This window comes from Taudactylus pleione, unplaced genomic scaffold, assembly GCF_031769625.1.
Source record: "Taudactylus pleione unplaced genomic scaffold, aTauple2 ptg000318l, whole genome shotgun sequence".
Lineage (NCBI taxonomy): Eukaryota > Metazoa > Chordata > Amphibia > Anura > Myobatrachidae > Taudactylus > Taudactylus pleione.
Genome location: NW_028284719.1, coordinates 2,927,501 through 2,943,349, shown reverse-complemented (window position 1 = coordinate 2,943,349; position 15,849 = coordinate 2,927,501). Strand labels below are relative to the sequence as shown.

The window sequence follows — 15,849 nt, the reverse complement described above, 5'->3', positions numbered from 1 at the left end:
TGCAATTTTGCGGTTTAAATGCCGAGTCAGTTTGTACTATAGAGACCCCTCTCTTATACACAGTCAACTATCAGTTACTAAACATATTAAATTAATAATGTTACCAAGTCTAAGACAGCATTTTCATTGACGCAAGTTTGCGCTCTGCATCTGCCCTACAAACTGCTGTTAGTCCACTACTGTAGCACCTTATGTACTGTAGTAATGAATTTACTATTGTGTATACTGTGCGGTACTATAAGTCTCGGACAGTGCAGAATGGCACTAATGTGAAAATTCTACAGTACTGTTGGCAATACAGACAACTGGTTATGCGCCATAAAATAGCGCAACTTAATGTACTGTATGGCTTGGCTCCACTGGACATGGGGCACACATTCCATTGTGATTAAAATCCGACCACTGGGCACACGCAGACATTGACGCAATTTTGCGGTTTAAAAGCGCAGTCAGTTTGATATACAGAAACCAGTTTCTTTAACAGGGCCCATTGCCACTTGATGGTCATAATAAATAACTATAATGTCCGCGTTCATGTCAGCGCCGGCATTGACGCAAGTTTGCGATCTAAGGTACAGTACTGTATGTACAATAATAAAAATCCTAGTTTCGCTGTTTGACTCCCGAAGCACTGGGCAGACATGCGCTCCACATGTACTGTATTGAATACTGAATATTTTAAGTGAAGACTTTAAAAATAAATTAAAAAAACATACTGCATTTTCAAGGTCTCGAACCCACGGAACAAGAAGAGAGGAGAAGCAGTGAGACTAGGCATTAGACCACTAGGCCACACGCTTCACCCATTAATAGAGTTCTGTAGTTTGTAAAGTCTAATGTCTAAGCTTCTGTCAAACAATCATCGGCCGGTGATACAGACCATACCGTACGGTACTGTACATTGGAAAGTGACACCTGGTGGGCAAAATGTTGTATTACACATCATGAAATCACACGCATGTGCTATGTAGTTTAGGAAAAGTGACACCTGGTGGGCAAAAAGTTGTATTACACTTAATGAAATCTGACGCATGCGCTATGTAGTTTAGGAAAAGTGACATCTGGTGGGCAAAATGTTGTATTACACATCATGAAATCACACGCATGCGCTATGTAGTTTAGGAAAAGTGACACCTGGTGGGCAAAAAGTTGTATTACACTTAATGAAATCTGACGCATGCGCTATGTAGTTTAGGAAAAGTGACATCTGGTGGGCTAAATGTTGTATTACACGTAATGACTTTTTTCACTAATAAACTTTCTTTGTGGCGCGACTCATGGCGTGGTGTGTGGCGCGCCATACGTGGCATGAGAGATAGCGCTGTGATGCCACGTTATAGCTGGCACATCAGTAGCAATGTACATTATCCATGTCCTGTAATGTATTGTATTGTACTGTACTGTAAGTCACTGTATATCAATCTATTTGTTTATGTACTTTGTAAGGCGCTGCGGGAAACTTGTGGCGCCATACAAATAAATGCTAATAATAATAATAATAATAATAATAATAATTTAGGCATGTAGTGACCTATGTCTGTATACAGTGTAATATAATTGTATTATGATCATGTACAGTGGTCAGGTTGGGAGTGTAGTGTTCTATATCTGTATATGGTGTAATATAAATGTATTATGATAATGTCCAAAGGTCAGGAACTATTGAGGTTGTACTTTTCTGCTGTATAATTGTATGTTAGAACTCTGATATGTTTGGTCTGTGTAGTACTTGTGTTCACCAGTGGAATAAGCTTATTTTGTTCTTTAATCTGGGACTTTTTCTATATGCCAGTCACTGCTGAAGTCACGTCAGTACATATATATATATATATATATATATATATATATATATAATAAGGCCAGAGCTTCGCGATATATATATATATATATATACATATATATATACACTGTAATTTCTGTTGCTCTCTGTCGAAGCTCTGGTCTTGTTTGTTTGCAGCCTACCTGTGATATACAGTGCATCTGGAAAGTATTCACAGCACATCCTCAACATTCTACAGACAATATCCCATAATGACAACGTGTCAAAGTTTTTTTTAGATTTTTGCAAATTTAATAAAAAATAAACACTAAGAAATCACATGTACATCAGTATTCACGGCCTTTGCCATGAAGCTCAAAATTGAGCTCAGGTGCATCCTGTTTCCACTGATCATCCTTGAGATGTTCCTACAGCTTAATTGGAGTCCACCTGTGGTAAATTTAGTTGATTGGACATGATTTTGAAAGGCATACACCTGTCTATATAAGGTCCCACACTTGACAGTGCATCTCAGAGCACAAACCAAGCATGAAGTCCAAGGAATTGTCTGTAGACCTCCGAGACAGGATTATCTCAAGGCACAAATCTGGGGAAGGGTACAGAAAAATATCTGCTGCTTTGAAGGTCCCAATGAGCACAGTGGCCTCCATCACCCATAAATGAAAAAAGTTTGGAACCACCAGGACTTTTCCTAGAGTTGGCTGTCCATCTAAACTGAGCAATCGAAGGAGAAGGGCCCTAGTCAGGGAAGTGAATAAGAACTCGATGGTCACTCTGTCAGAGCTACAGCATTCCTCTGTGGAGAGATGAGAACCTTCCAGAAGGTCAACCATCTCTGCAGCAATCCAGCAATCAGGCCTGTACGGTAGAGTGGCCAGATGGAAGCCACTCCTTAGTAAAAATCTCATGGCAGCCACCTGGACTTTGCCAAAATGCACCTGAAGGACTCTCAAACCACGAGAGACAAAGATTGAACTCTTTGGCTTGAATGGCAGGTGTTCTGTTTGGAGGAAACCAGGCACCACTCATCAACAGGCCAATACCATCCCTACAGTGAAGCATGGTGGTGGCAGCATCATGCTATGGGGATGTTTTTCAGAACAACTCTGTGAATGTCCTTGAGTGGCCCAGCCAGAGCCCAGACTTGAATCCAATTGAACATCTCTGGAGAGATTTGAAAACGGCTGTGCATCGACGCTTCCCATCCAACCTGATGCTGCAAAGAGGAATGGGCGAAACTGTCAAAAGATAGGTGTGCCAAGCTTGTGGCATCATATTCAAAAAGACTTGAGGCTGTAATTGCTGCCAAAAGTGCATCAACAAAGTATTGAGCAAAGGCTGTGAATACTTATGTACATGTGATTTCTTATGTTTTTTTTTTAATTAAATTTGCAAAAATCTCAAAAAAACTTTTTACATGTCGTCATTATGGGCTATTGTGTATAGAATTTTGAGGAAAAAAAATGAATTTATTCCATTTTGGAATAAGGCTGTAACATAACAAAATGTGGAGAAAGTGACACGCTGTGAATTCTTTCCGGATGCACTGTATACTTTACTCATCTGCCTGTCTATTGCTAAGCTACATCTATATTTTTATTCGAACTGTCCAGCCCCCCATGGCTCTGTATAACCTTGCATTCAAATGTGCTGTGGATAATAAACCTTTTATGCATCTGCATCTGGTTCAGTATCAGTGTTTAGGTTAATGCATATTCAGAAACCATAACACTGTATAAAGTGTAATAGAACTGTATTATAATCACATCCAGTGAACAAGTCATGACCTGGTCATATTTCTCTTGCACATCATTTCCAATATATATAAGCTAATTTGTTTCAGCTAATTCCACTAGTATTCATTGATTACCATATGCTTATGCCCATATTTTAAGCCTATGGGCAAAAATACAACAGCCAATACATAAAGAATGTTTAGATGTGTGGTATATTGAGTGTGGAAGGTAGCAGAGCACTTGCCATGGTTACATTTATGAAGAACAGAGTAGGACTGGCAAGAAGGGAAGACGGATGAATTTGACCAACTTAACATATATTGCAATAACTGTAACTAACATTCCCTGTTTTTAAACATAATACAGTCTGAAATGTGCTAGGTGAATACAGAGCTTCAGTGAGATACAGTGTACATATGTTATATCAGTGGCGTAAAGTCATCCCAGAAGCCCGGAGGCAAGTTATAATTTTGTGCCCCCCCATCACAGCAGCTGTCACTAATGTAGCAATTTACATGCAGACAAGATATAGATAGACGAAGGCAGCAGCTGAGTGTCTGACATGGAGCTCTCCACTAGTGTATGGTGGCTTCTCAGGTGCCGGGAAGTGGTGCCATGTATTGGGTGGCCGTGACGGTACACGTCGGAGATAATGTAACAGCCGTAAATGGGGTGAATATGTTGTGGACAATGGAGTAGGTGCCCCTTCAGAGCTGGAGCCCAGTGGCAGGCACCTCCATTTTCTCCCACAGTTCTGCCCCTGTGTTATAAATAGTCTACTATATATATATATATATATATACTGTATATATATATATATATATATATATATATATATATATATATACTGTTAAAATACAGAAGGAGGGGATTCCAGTGATCAGATTGCTGATGCTGGAATACCTACACCTATCAGTGGTTGGGGGGATGGTTAGCATTAGGTTTAGGCACTAAGGGGGGAGGGCCAGGTTCAGGGTGCAGGAAGGGGAAGGTTAGGATTAGGCACTAGGGGGAGGTTAGGGTTAGGCACTAGGGAGGGAGGGTTATGGTAAGGAGAGGGGTTGATCAAGATACCGACTGACAAAGTATCGGTATTCTAACCTTATCTGGATGCTGGCATTGAGACTCTGACCGCCGGGATCCGCAATTCCAGCATTTCGTATATTTTGTATGTATATATATATATATATATATATATATATATATATAAGTAGAAAAAAAGGGGGGGTAGCACTCACCAATCTTCTTAAAAACATTTCTTTATTACATCTCAGTAAAAATTTTACAGCATTTCAAAATCCGACGTTTCGGTCCTGTGCATGGACCTTTGCACATTTTTACTGAGATGTAATAAAGAAATGTTTTTAAGAAGACTGGTGAGTGCTACCCCCCCTTTTTTTCTACTTTTGCATGAAGAGGATTATTGTGATCCCATATGAGTGTGTCACCCCAGCAATTTATTATTGAAGACGCGAGTGTGGACCTATTTGGACTATATATATATATATATATATATATATATCAGCAATAAGATTAAAACCCCTGACAGGTTAATTAAAAAACATTAAATATTTAATTACAATGACACCTGTCAAGGGGTGGGATATATTAGACAGCTAGAGGATATATTAGGCTGAAATCGATGTGTTGGAAGCAGAAAAAATAAGCAAGTGTAAAGATCTACATGACTTTGACAAGTGCCAAATTGTGTTGGCTAGATGACTGAGTCAGAGCATCTCCAAAATGGCAGATCTTGTGTAGTGTGCCCAGGAAGGACAACTGGTGAACTGGCAACAGGGTCATTGAAGCTGAAGACTTATTGTTGCACAAGGAGAGGGAAGGCTTGCCCATCTGTTTCTGTCTCACAGATGAGCTACTTTAGCACAAAGTGTACTCTAGCTTGCTGCATATAGGGCTGCATAGCCGCAGACTGGTCAGAGAGCACATGCTGACCCCTGTCCAACACCAAAAGTGCCTACAATGGACATGTTATCATCAGCACTGGACCATGGAGCAATGCAAGAAGCAAGCCTGGTATGATTAATCAAATTTACATTTACATCATGTGTATGAGCAGGTGCATGTGCTTTATTTACCTGGGGAAGAGATGGCATTGGAATGCACTATGGAAAAACCTGTAAGACCCTCACTTATACTCCATGTTGATTGTAGAGTTTATCAGGATTATTTTCATTATCATTTTTCTTAGTTCTCAGAGTGTGCACCTGTATTCTTTGTCCCCTGCATTATACTACAAGTATCAGCATGGTAACACCTCTTATTATGTTTATTAGGGTGTACTGTCCAAGCTCTCTCCCCCTTTCCACTAAATTTGTGTATATATTGTACACTTGAAGGCTGAGACTCCTTCTGCTTGGAATTTGCACCTCACCCATCTGCCCTTAGGTGCTTTTAGTCATCTGCACAGGTTGCTACATTTCTGTCTACATATTAGAAAGGACACAATTATAGGTAAGTCCTGGATAAATGGACATACAGTAATGTGATAGTAGTAGGGATTTTAGGAACCCATCTAATGGGTTTCACCTTGACATGGTGGATGGGAATACATTTTTGGCCAAACATGTCACTTATACTATACCTGCCACTTTCTGGCTGCTCCTTCTGGGAGGGAGCAGCCAGATCGGCAGGACGGGGGAGGGGCATGGCCTGGACAAGGGGGAGTGGCCGGTGGATGACAGCACTTGTGGGTGTGGCAGGGGCAGGGTCACGTGATCGTGTCATTTTGACCCCGCCCCAGCTACACAATGCCAATAAAATAGGCATTGTGAAGCAGGGGACGGGCCAAAATGATGCAAATTGCGTCACCGCCCCCCACTGCTGCAGGGGTTGCAAGGGGTTATTGCGGGGGGGATAGGAGGGGTCAGCAGCAGCTGGGAGAATTGCCTGCCTTCCTGGGAGGTTAGGAGCGGCACCCGATTTTCAGGAGGCTCCCAACCAAATCGGGAGAGCAGGCAAGTATGACGTATATGCCATGTTAATTGTAGAGTTTATCAGGATTATTTTGATTATGATTGTTCTTCTCAGCATGGTAGCACCTTTTTATGTTTAAAATTGGGGTGTGCAGTCCAAGCCCCCCCCTTCTTCTGCACTATGTATGTATGTACTGTGTGTCATTACCTTATATGGTGGGAGCAGTCAGAGCAACATTCCTTAAAATGTTCTTTGTAAGATGGACAAAGATTCAAAGCATTATGGATCAATATACATAATTTGAAGGTTCTTATTTATCTAAGGCAGTAGAATGACTGGCATCTCTGCTTAGTCGTCTCTGCTGTAGACCATTGATTCTGAGCATCATTTGTGATGAAGGATCCTCCTCAGTTAAATTGATGATTTGAAAAGCCATGGTAACCAGAAATAACTCACATGAAAAAAGCCCACAGGAAAATTGCACTGTCATAAATCGGCACACAGAATAATGCCCACACAGGAAAATACTCACATATTGTAATTTTCATGTATTGTTATTAATAATAATTTTGCTATGTTATAAGTGGGTGTGGTATACAGGTCCAGCATTTACATTGTCGACATTGGTAAGGTCGAGAACAGTACTTAGACAGTACTGTCTAAGGGCCTGATTCAGAGCTGAACGCTCTGACCAGAGCGCTCGCTCTGAATCAGGGCCCTCCTCCCTGCAAATGGAGCGTCCTCCTGGATGCTCGTATAGTTGTTGGTGACCACCCACAGCATATGCGAGCATCCAAAAAGATGGTCACGATGGTCTTGACCATCGCGACCATCGGACTTGCGATGGAGACCCTGTGGTAGGGTCTGCCTGCCACAAGCCCTGGTGTGATTTTGGCTCCATCAGAGCCAAAATCACTCCCACTGACATCACTAGTGATGTCAGTGGGCCGGCTCCAGACGGTAGGCGTTCCCATGGGAATGCCTCCGTCTGGCAGGCACGCCCCCGGCAGGCCCACCAAAAGGGGCGTGCTGTCAATCAACATCGACAGCACGCCCCCTTTGGTGCGAGACCCGGAGAGATGGAAAGCCCGTCGCTCATCAGGTCTCACGCATGCGCACAACGGAGCTCCCTCCGTCGTACGCATGCACAGTGGGGAACATCGACCCGCTTGTGAGCGTACTGCCACTCGCGAGTGGGTCTGAATGACCCCCTAAGTCAACTAATACCATGTTGGCAGTGTCTTTTTATGCCGACTATAGTAAGGTCAACAAAGTTGTTACATCGACCTTATATTACCAGTGTTGGCAATAAAAATGTCGGGCAAACACTTAACCCTAACCCCTAATCCTAACCTGCAGTGGTGACCGGTTATAAGTATGTTAATTCATTGCTATACAAAGCGGTCTGTGCATGAAGAGGGCTTTAGTGCTCTTGAATGTAAATGTTTGTAAGGGAAATACAGGAAATAAAAGACATCAGTATTTTATCAACATACTTTATTCACAAGGAAAAATAATAATATTAAAAAACAACAATTATTTACTAATAATTTTGTTTACCCATAATGAGAGAGAAGCCCTTGCAGAGAGCAGAGATAAATAAACTACACCAAACTGGTAAATATCCGTATTTAATTGTCCTAGCTGTTGAAAATGAACCCAGATTAAATGGGGACTCCAGGATTAAATGAGGGGTCGACATCTAATAAATAATAATTCAGATATAATCCTTTATTGCAAATTAGCCAAACTTCTTAAGTCATTTAGTTTATATTCCACCTGCTCATACAGTTGCACAGATGTGGCAACCATGTAATGTAGTGCCTCATATTTCCTCTTTTTCACCTTTAAGCAACGTGTCAGTGTATTAGCCAGTGTTAATTTGTAGCAATCCAAATTCCTCTGCAGTCCATCAAATAGGAACAACATAACTGCTGTGGAATAGGAAATGAAGGGCCTGATTCAGCAAAAATCACAGATGCGGTTGCAATAGCGATTACGCACGCAGTCTCACTGTGATGAAATGCTAATGTCTATGATTGCTATGCCATCGCAGAACAACAAAAGGATGCCCACCTTACCTTACGCATATTCGTAATACTTAGCAAGACTGCAAAACCATCAGTAACACTGAGCACCAGCCTCCCGCACACTCGCACAAAGCCAGACCCTACTCAGAAATTGCTAACCTTCCAGTATGCAGTGAGAGCTTAAGCTGCGTATGACATCGCAGTGGATAATTTATGTATGCCCCTGCTACAGCGTTCAAATACACTGGCATGTCTGCGTTTTCCCGACTAACCCCTGCACCACCCCCAAAAAGTACTTCCTGTCAATCACTCTATGATGGGTCTGCATAGCCACTGCAATCTCAGGGCATGATTCTGACCCGCTTGTGAGCGCTATGCGCTCGCACGCGGGTCGATGGTGGCCCAGTGCACATACGCACGATGGAGCCGGCTCCGTCGTGCACATGCGTGAGACCCGGATAGCGACAGGCAAACCATCCCTCCGGGTCTCGTTCAAAAGGGGGCGTACTGTCGATGTTGTGTGACAGCACGCCCCCTTTGGTGGGCGGGCCAGGGGAGTGGCTGCCCAAATGGAGGCGTTCCCATGTGAACACCTCCGTTTGGGGGCGACCCCACTGACATTATGAGTGATGTCAGTGGGAGAGATTTCGGCTCTGTTTGAGCTGAAATCTCTCTTGGGCTTGCAGCAACGAGACCCTACCACAAGGGCCTTGTTGCAAGCCCGATGGTCGTGATGGTCTGGACCATCGCGACCATCTTCCTGGCCGCTCAATACAGCTGTGGATGAGACTGATCTAAAAAACAAGAAGGCCGGCCCTGATTCAGAGCGAGCGCTCTGTCAAAGCGTCCGGCTCTGAATCAGGGCCTCACTCCCGATTGCAGTGGAGTGTTTGCTCATGCACACTGCGATGCACGCGCACTATGCAACAATTGGCCAATTGCGATCCTTGCTAAATCAAGCCATAAAGCTTTGTGAAATCCTTCACAATATCTTGTAGTTTTTTTGTGTTCCAGAGCTGAATCATGATGATTCCATATTGTTATAGGATCACCCTCACCCTAGGGTTACGCACTAGGGGAAGGGTTAATGTTAGGCATTTGGGGGGAATAGGTTTAGGCTGTGGGGGGAGGTTTGGTTTAGGCACTAGGGGGAACATTAGGTTTAGGGTGCAGGAAGTGTTAGGGTTAGGATACCTAATAACAGGTGTAAGTATCCTAACCCTGTCAGGATGCAGGTGTCTAGATTCTAACCAGAATTATGTCTGGATTATCCAAAACTGAATTGTGAAGAATTAATTCACTATACACTTTAGAAATGTCGAAAGTGATGGTTATTGGATAAAGCAAATTACTGTGTGTTCTGTGATAGAGAAGACTTCTTACAAGAGAAGATTGTCTGGGCATATGGGCCAATATATCATTATTTAACCCTGACAACACATTTTCCATCACATTGTGAGGAGTAGCACTTACTGCTCACATGTCTTGCCTCATTTTGCTTCTGGCAATGTTTGCTGCTGCTTACTGAGGACAGGAGTCATGACAGTGTTCTGTTGGTTCCTAAACTATTTGCCATGTTTTGTATTTATAATTGAATGGACCTTTATAGAGATTATGTCTGCATTTCCAAGTCACCACTCCATTAAAAGCATGATATTCAAACCACAAGTAAATCATAACTTTGTGGATCTACTGCCTTCTTGAAAACTCAATTTTTTGTACTACAAAGCAGCCCATGTGAGGGTATAGTGTTCAGAGATCACTCAGACATGTCTTAAAAAAATCACAAAGTTTTATTTAGCCAGCAGGTTTGCACACAGCATGGTATGTAGCACAGTAGTAACTGCCAACAAGAACATCAATCAGTCCAGTAAAGTTCTGTGGCTAGGCACAGAATGCCAAAAAGCCAATGTAGGGTGAAACAGGAATGTAGCAAAACTTTACAATAGCAGCAGGTTCCACAATAGATTTCACAAGCTAAAGTCCAAATAATTCCACTGCAATGTGTATCATAAGGTTTCCTTAGCAGAGATTCACATAGCTGATTGTCTGTGACTGACTATCATGAACCTCCAGGGTGGGCATTTTTATCCCTCTCCTAATCCTCTCTCAGGATTCTCCTTTACTGGCTGTCTGATAGAGCTTTCTAGGAAACAAATGGAAGTAAACAGAAGGGACAATGGTGCATTGGTTCCTGCACAAAATGTGGTGTGTGTGATCATATTACCTGCAGCAAGTGGGTACACATCTAGCAGAAATATCTGCATATCGAGTGATCTGCAGATATATCTGTAGATGCTGTTCATTCATATACACTGAATGACTATCAACTTCCAGGCAGCCATGGGTCCCGTTGGCCGAGGGTTTGGTCAGGGGCGGGTTCTCCCCCCTCCCTGCAGCTGCTACTGTGTGTGTATGGGCGGTTTGCAGACCACCTGTACACACTTGCTGATGGACAGATATGTCTGTCCATTGGCTGTTCAGCATAGACAAAGTTACATGTCTGTGAATCACAGACATATTGCTGGTACACACTGACTGATGTGAACCAGATATATTGGCCTATCAATATATCTGTCAGTGTGTACCCAGCTTTAGTTATCCTAATGAAGTAATCATAACAATATCTGATTTTACAAACAGGGGACAGCTTACAATAAGCTACTTTAAACATATTAAAAACATTTAAACAAAGAAGCCTCTGGCCTAGAATTATTCCTATTATCATTTACACCACACATTGAACACAGCATAACCAAATAAACTACACATGATCATTAATTCTCTATAAATAAACTACATATTCCAAATGTAACAAATATAGTAAAAATATATAAATACTGTATATGCTACTAATTTACTTCAATACTGTTTATTTCTCTGCTATAATACTGTTTCTGCAATATACTAAGCATACTTACATTGTGTGGGTATTTTTCTGTGTGAGCAATTTTCCACGTTGGTAATTTTCCATGTGGGCATTTATCACAATGGGTTTTTTTCTGTGTGCAAGTTTCCTGTGGGTTTTTCCATGTGTTTTTTTATCATAGAACCATGGTAAGAATACATCTACCTGCTCACTGTCTATTGTATAACCTGGAGGAGAAGGCAGATCTAATGCCAAATTATTCAGAAGACAGCAGCAGAGCACAATATTAGCCATTTTGAATGGTGAATACAGCAAAATCACACCAGATTTGTTTAGGCATCTGAACCAACATTTTAATAGGCCAAAAGTGTGTTCTATCAATGATCTAGTAGTTTTGTGTGCATCATTACACATATGCTCAGCAGGAGTATCCAGAAGCAACAAGGGAGTCTGAAGCCAGGAGCAACAGCCATAATCAAAATCACCTGTAAGGCCTTAATCAATAGCAGTTAAATTATATAACAAAATAATATTTAAAAGTGTAATGTCAGTAAGGGAACACAGTAATGTGTACATACCAAGAAGCCATCCCTCTGGCATTTGTCCCACCTCAAACATATTATAGAGGGATGAATGGTTGAGGATAAAGATTATGGCAGGACCAAGGATAGCCTACAGTATTACAAGACTCAATATTTTTAGTTTTCATTACACACCACCTGTACATTTGTAGAATAGGCATGGTGGCTATTTAGTTATGTATCTGCCCTATTCTTAGGTGTCTCAGCCCAATGTGTGTGCAGTCTGTAACTCCCAGAACATTAGGCATGCCTTTGAGACTATAAAAGGCTCCCTTGATCCTGACTAGGGAAGCAGATACCATTATAGGAGAGGGGCTTCAGGGCTACAATGAACTGTGTCAGATAATGGGGGAAGGTGGCTTGTGAGATTCCAACTACCCTAGCTGTGACTAACTGGAAGTTCCCAGTAGCAAAAAAGTGCAAAACAGCCAGCAACTTGTGCAGACCTGATAAGTAACATGATGTGCAGTGTCTGGCTCAAGCTGAGTTTTGACAAGGCCATACAGGTTTATTAACTTTTTACAGTTGATGTGAATCATCTGTTTGATCTCACCTTCACACACTGCATTGCCCTTGAAAGTTGAAATTTGCCTCATTCTAAGATCAGAACCTGGTGGGAAGATCTGAACTAAAGTATAACCACCCATCTGTACTCAACCTTACAAATAATTTAAAATAACAATTTAGTTAAAACAATACAAATTATTAATATATATATATATTGGCTTGCCTTTCTATCCCTTCAATCTGGGACACCTACAGTATAATTTACACAGGTTTTGTGGCTGAGTAAAACCAGGTGAAATACAGGCCTGAATGCCTGAATTGAGCCACAGAACCAGTGTAATTCATATGTGCCCCATATTAAAGGGATGTTATGGCAAGTCTGAAAATAGGGATAGGTAAGGATGGGTGTACCTGTACGTGTCCCATCTAATTACTAAATATTTTACTGAACACTGTCTGCTTCTTCAGGCACTTTGAGGAAATATTAGTTATTTTGGGGTTATATAGGAGAGTAATACCAGAATAACAATGATGGACATATCTGGCATATGGATGTATACAATGCTGGCTGACAGAATCTGTCACTGGATACTAAAGTGTATACTCTTTAATTAATAACAAGTTCTGAATTCCAAATTTTGAAAGGCTTTATTATATGATACATGTGCTCAGTAAATAAACGTATTATTAGGTCTGATAACAGGTATCCAAATATGTATTAAAAGAGTAGTGCGTTACTGTGCAGACTCCAGTCTTTCTGTTATCCAGGGAGGCTCAATGCCATGTCCCAAGATGGCCAGCAAGCTACTGTACATCCTGGCCTTGCTTTCTGTAGCATCCACGATCTTGTTAAAACAAAAAAAGACTTACCCGAACCAAGAGAAACAAGTTACATATACTTACACCTCACAAAATGACAGATGACCAAAGTTATCTGAAATTTCTCACGGGCCTCTAGCCAATCAGAGGCTGTTTCACATGTAGTGGCTGCTCATTGGCTGGGACCAACGTGGGTCTCAGCCAATGAGCAGCTGCTTCATGTGAAGTGGCCTCTGATTGGCTGGCGGTACATGGGAATTCCTGACATACCGTTATTTGTCTATCTGGCTTCACGTAATTTCTTTTTTCTTCCCTGGATGCTATGGAGACAAGTGCAAGGATGGAGGTGAGTATAGGATCTTTGTTGCAGGTACTCCCATTGGATTCTATGGGGACAAGGGGACAGAAACATCTGGCAGCTGGTAAGTATGTATGAGTGAGGTATGTGTGTAATAAACTTCTACTATCTAAGGAGTGTGTGTTGTGTCTTTATTTAACTATTTATTTTACAGTGGAGGTATGGATGCTGGCTGCCTGCTGGCACTTACAGTTCCACAAGTGCCAAAGGGCTGGCATGCTGGCACCTGTAGTTCCACTGTAAAATACAATAGTTTTTTCAATTTAATACTTATTACCCCTGTACCCACAGCCCAGGGGTGCAGGGAAAATCCCCGGGCTTCAGACCAGGCATGGGGTTTCTGGAGAGGGGGGACTCCTTTTTTGGTGGGTCCACACCTCCCCTGAGATCCCCGGCTTGGCCTGAGTGACATGGGGTAAGAATGCTTTGGCCTTGGAAACCCAGTAATAGGGTCTCCTGGCTGTGGCATTACACCCCAGTCATTTTGGGTCCGGTGCTGGTTTTAATTATAGGGGGACCCCTATGCATTTTTTTCCACTATAATTAAAACCAAGACTGGCCCTGCAGCCTGGTGCTGGTTCCTATATTACTGTGGATCCCTACTCATTTTTTTCCCTATTATTTTAGGTACCAGGACTGGCTAACAAGTCCGGGGCTGGTTATGCTTTTGCGAAGGGGACCCTACATATTTTTTTTAACAATTAACCCATTTTTACAGGTACAAAACACAAGCACATAACACATATCTCACTGATATGTGCTGGCTGCTTGCTTGGGAGAGTTTTGCAGAGAAAACACACTGCAATCTCTGGTGAGTAATCTCCTTTAAAACTTGCTACTCAGGGGAGAAATATCGATCTGTTTCACCATCGGCCATCTCACTCTCAGCTAAAGACACTTCTTAGTAAATTTGTGAGTTTCAGGAGCCTCAAATTACCCGAGTTTCGGCGATGCTACCTGAGTTGAAAAAAAACTCAACCAGACTCGATTCTTAGTAAATTTACCCCTATCTCTTATTTACTAGAAGGTGCTAGTTAAATGTTAAGTAGAATCTGACTGGTTGCTTCAGTAAATAAAACCCATAATCATAATGGTCTAGTTTAATAGTCCTACCAGGAACTTGTATCATCTGACTAGTCAATTTCAAATATTTTATAGACCAAGGAGACACTAACCTGGCCACAAGACCTTCAGCAGTTTAAATGATATATTTACTTAAATGCAGGTTTATAGAAGTGGAGATGTTGCATCCACTCAGCCAGTATCTTCTAGAAGGGGCTAGTTAAATGATAAGCAGAATCTGGTTGCTATGGGCAACATCTCCACTTCTATAAACAAGCACTTTGGAGAATATACCCCTAGGTGAGTACTGTTAGCTTTTTTTCATAGTACTAGCACCAAAACAACCTCTACCGATTATATAACCCTAATCCTTGAATTTGAATACAAAACATACAAAATGAAAACAATTGTGAAATTTATTTATTAGAATTTTGGATTATATTTCAAGAAAAATTAGAAAACATCAACATATACTCTAGACTACTTTGATTTATATAAACTTTAGCTATTTTGCGTGATAAGAGCTGTCTGCATGATTTAATAAATGCCTGAGTGCTATAGAAGGTACGAAGATCTCAAATCGATAGGTAGATCTTAAAAAGCTTTTGACAGAATCATCCGGCCAATGGCCATTGCTCCTAAAAATTCCCTTTCACAGCAGTAAGGACCATAAATTGCTTATAATCTGTCAGATCACTCTCTACTTTTCTATCAAGTAACTCACAGGAACCAATTACAAATCCTTCATCGGTGAGGGTCTTTCTTACAAAACTTTCATCATGAGGAAATAAATGCAGCCTGACATTACCAGCAGTGTAATATGTGGCATTTAAGCACGCAATTACAATAAAGTATCCACCTGGCTTAAGCAGCTTTGATATCTTCCTGAGGTTTCTGATGTAATCTTGTTGGTCCTGACTGACCACATCCAGCACCCATGCTGTCAGCAGACAGTCAGCTTGTGGTAACACCACCGGATCCGTGAGGTTTTCTTTGCTGAAGTCAAATTTTACAATACGTTTAATTGTTTCCTTCAACTTTTCTTCCTTTTCCTCTTCTTCCACACTAAAAGACAAACCATTTTATTGTATAATATGTTGAACTAACATTGCAGAATTATATTTTTCACATCAGTTTTTTTATACCTCATCCACATAAATACTTTTCTTATAA

General features: G+C 41.4%; 1 protein-coding gene and 1 pseudogene across 1 annotated transcript in view; both read right to left on the bottom strand.

The window, feature by feature from the left end:
* Positions 1-8,181: 8,181 nt before the first annotated feature.
* On the bottom strand, positions 8,182-10,217 carry LOC148509652 (uncharacterized; annotated as a pseudogene).
* Positions 10,218-15,314: 5,097 nt separating this feature from the next.
* Positions 15,315-15,849, bottom strand: part of LOC148509651 (nicotinamide N-methyltransferase-like) — an 18,782-nt gene continuing 18,247 nt past the window's right edge. The window contains exon 3 of the mRNA XM_088442930.1: positions 15,315-15,741. Within this exon, the coding sequence (XP_088299056.1) occupies positions 15,315-15,741 (427 nt within the window). The remainder of the gene's footprint in view (positions 15,742-15,849) is intronic.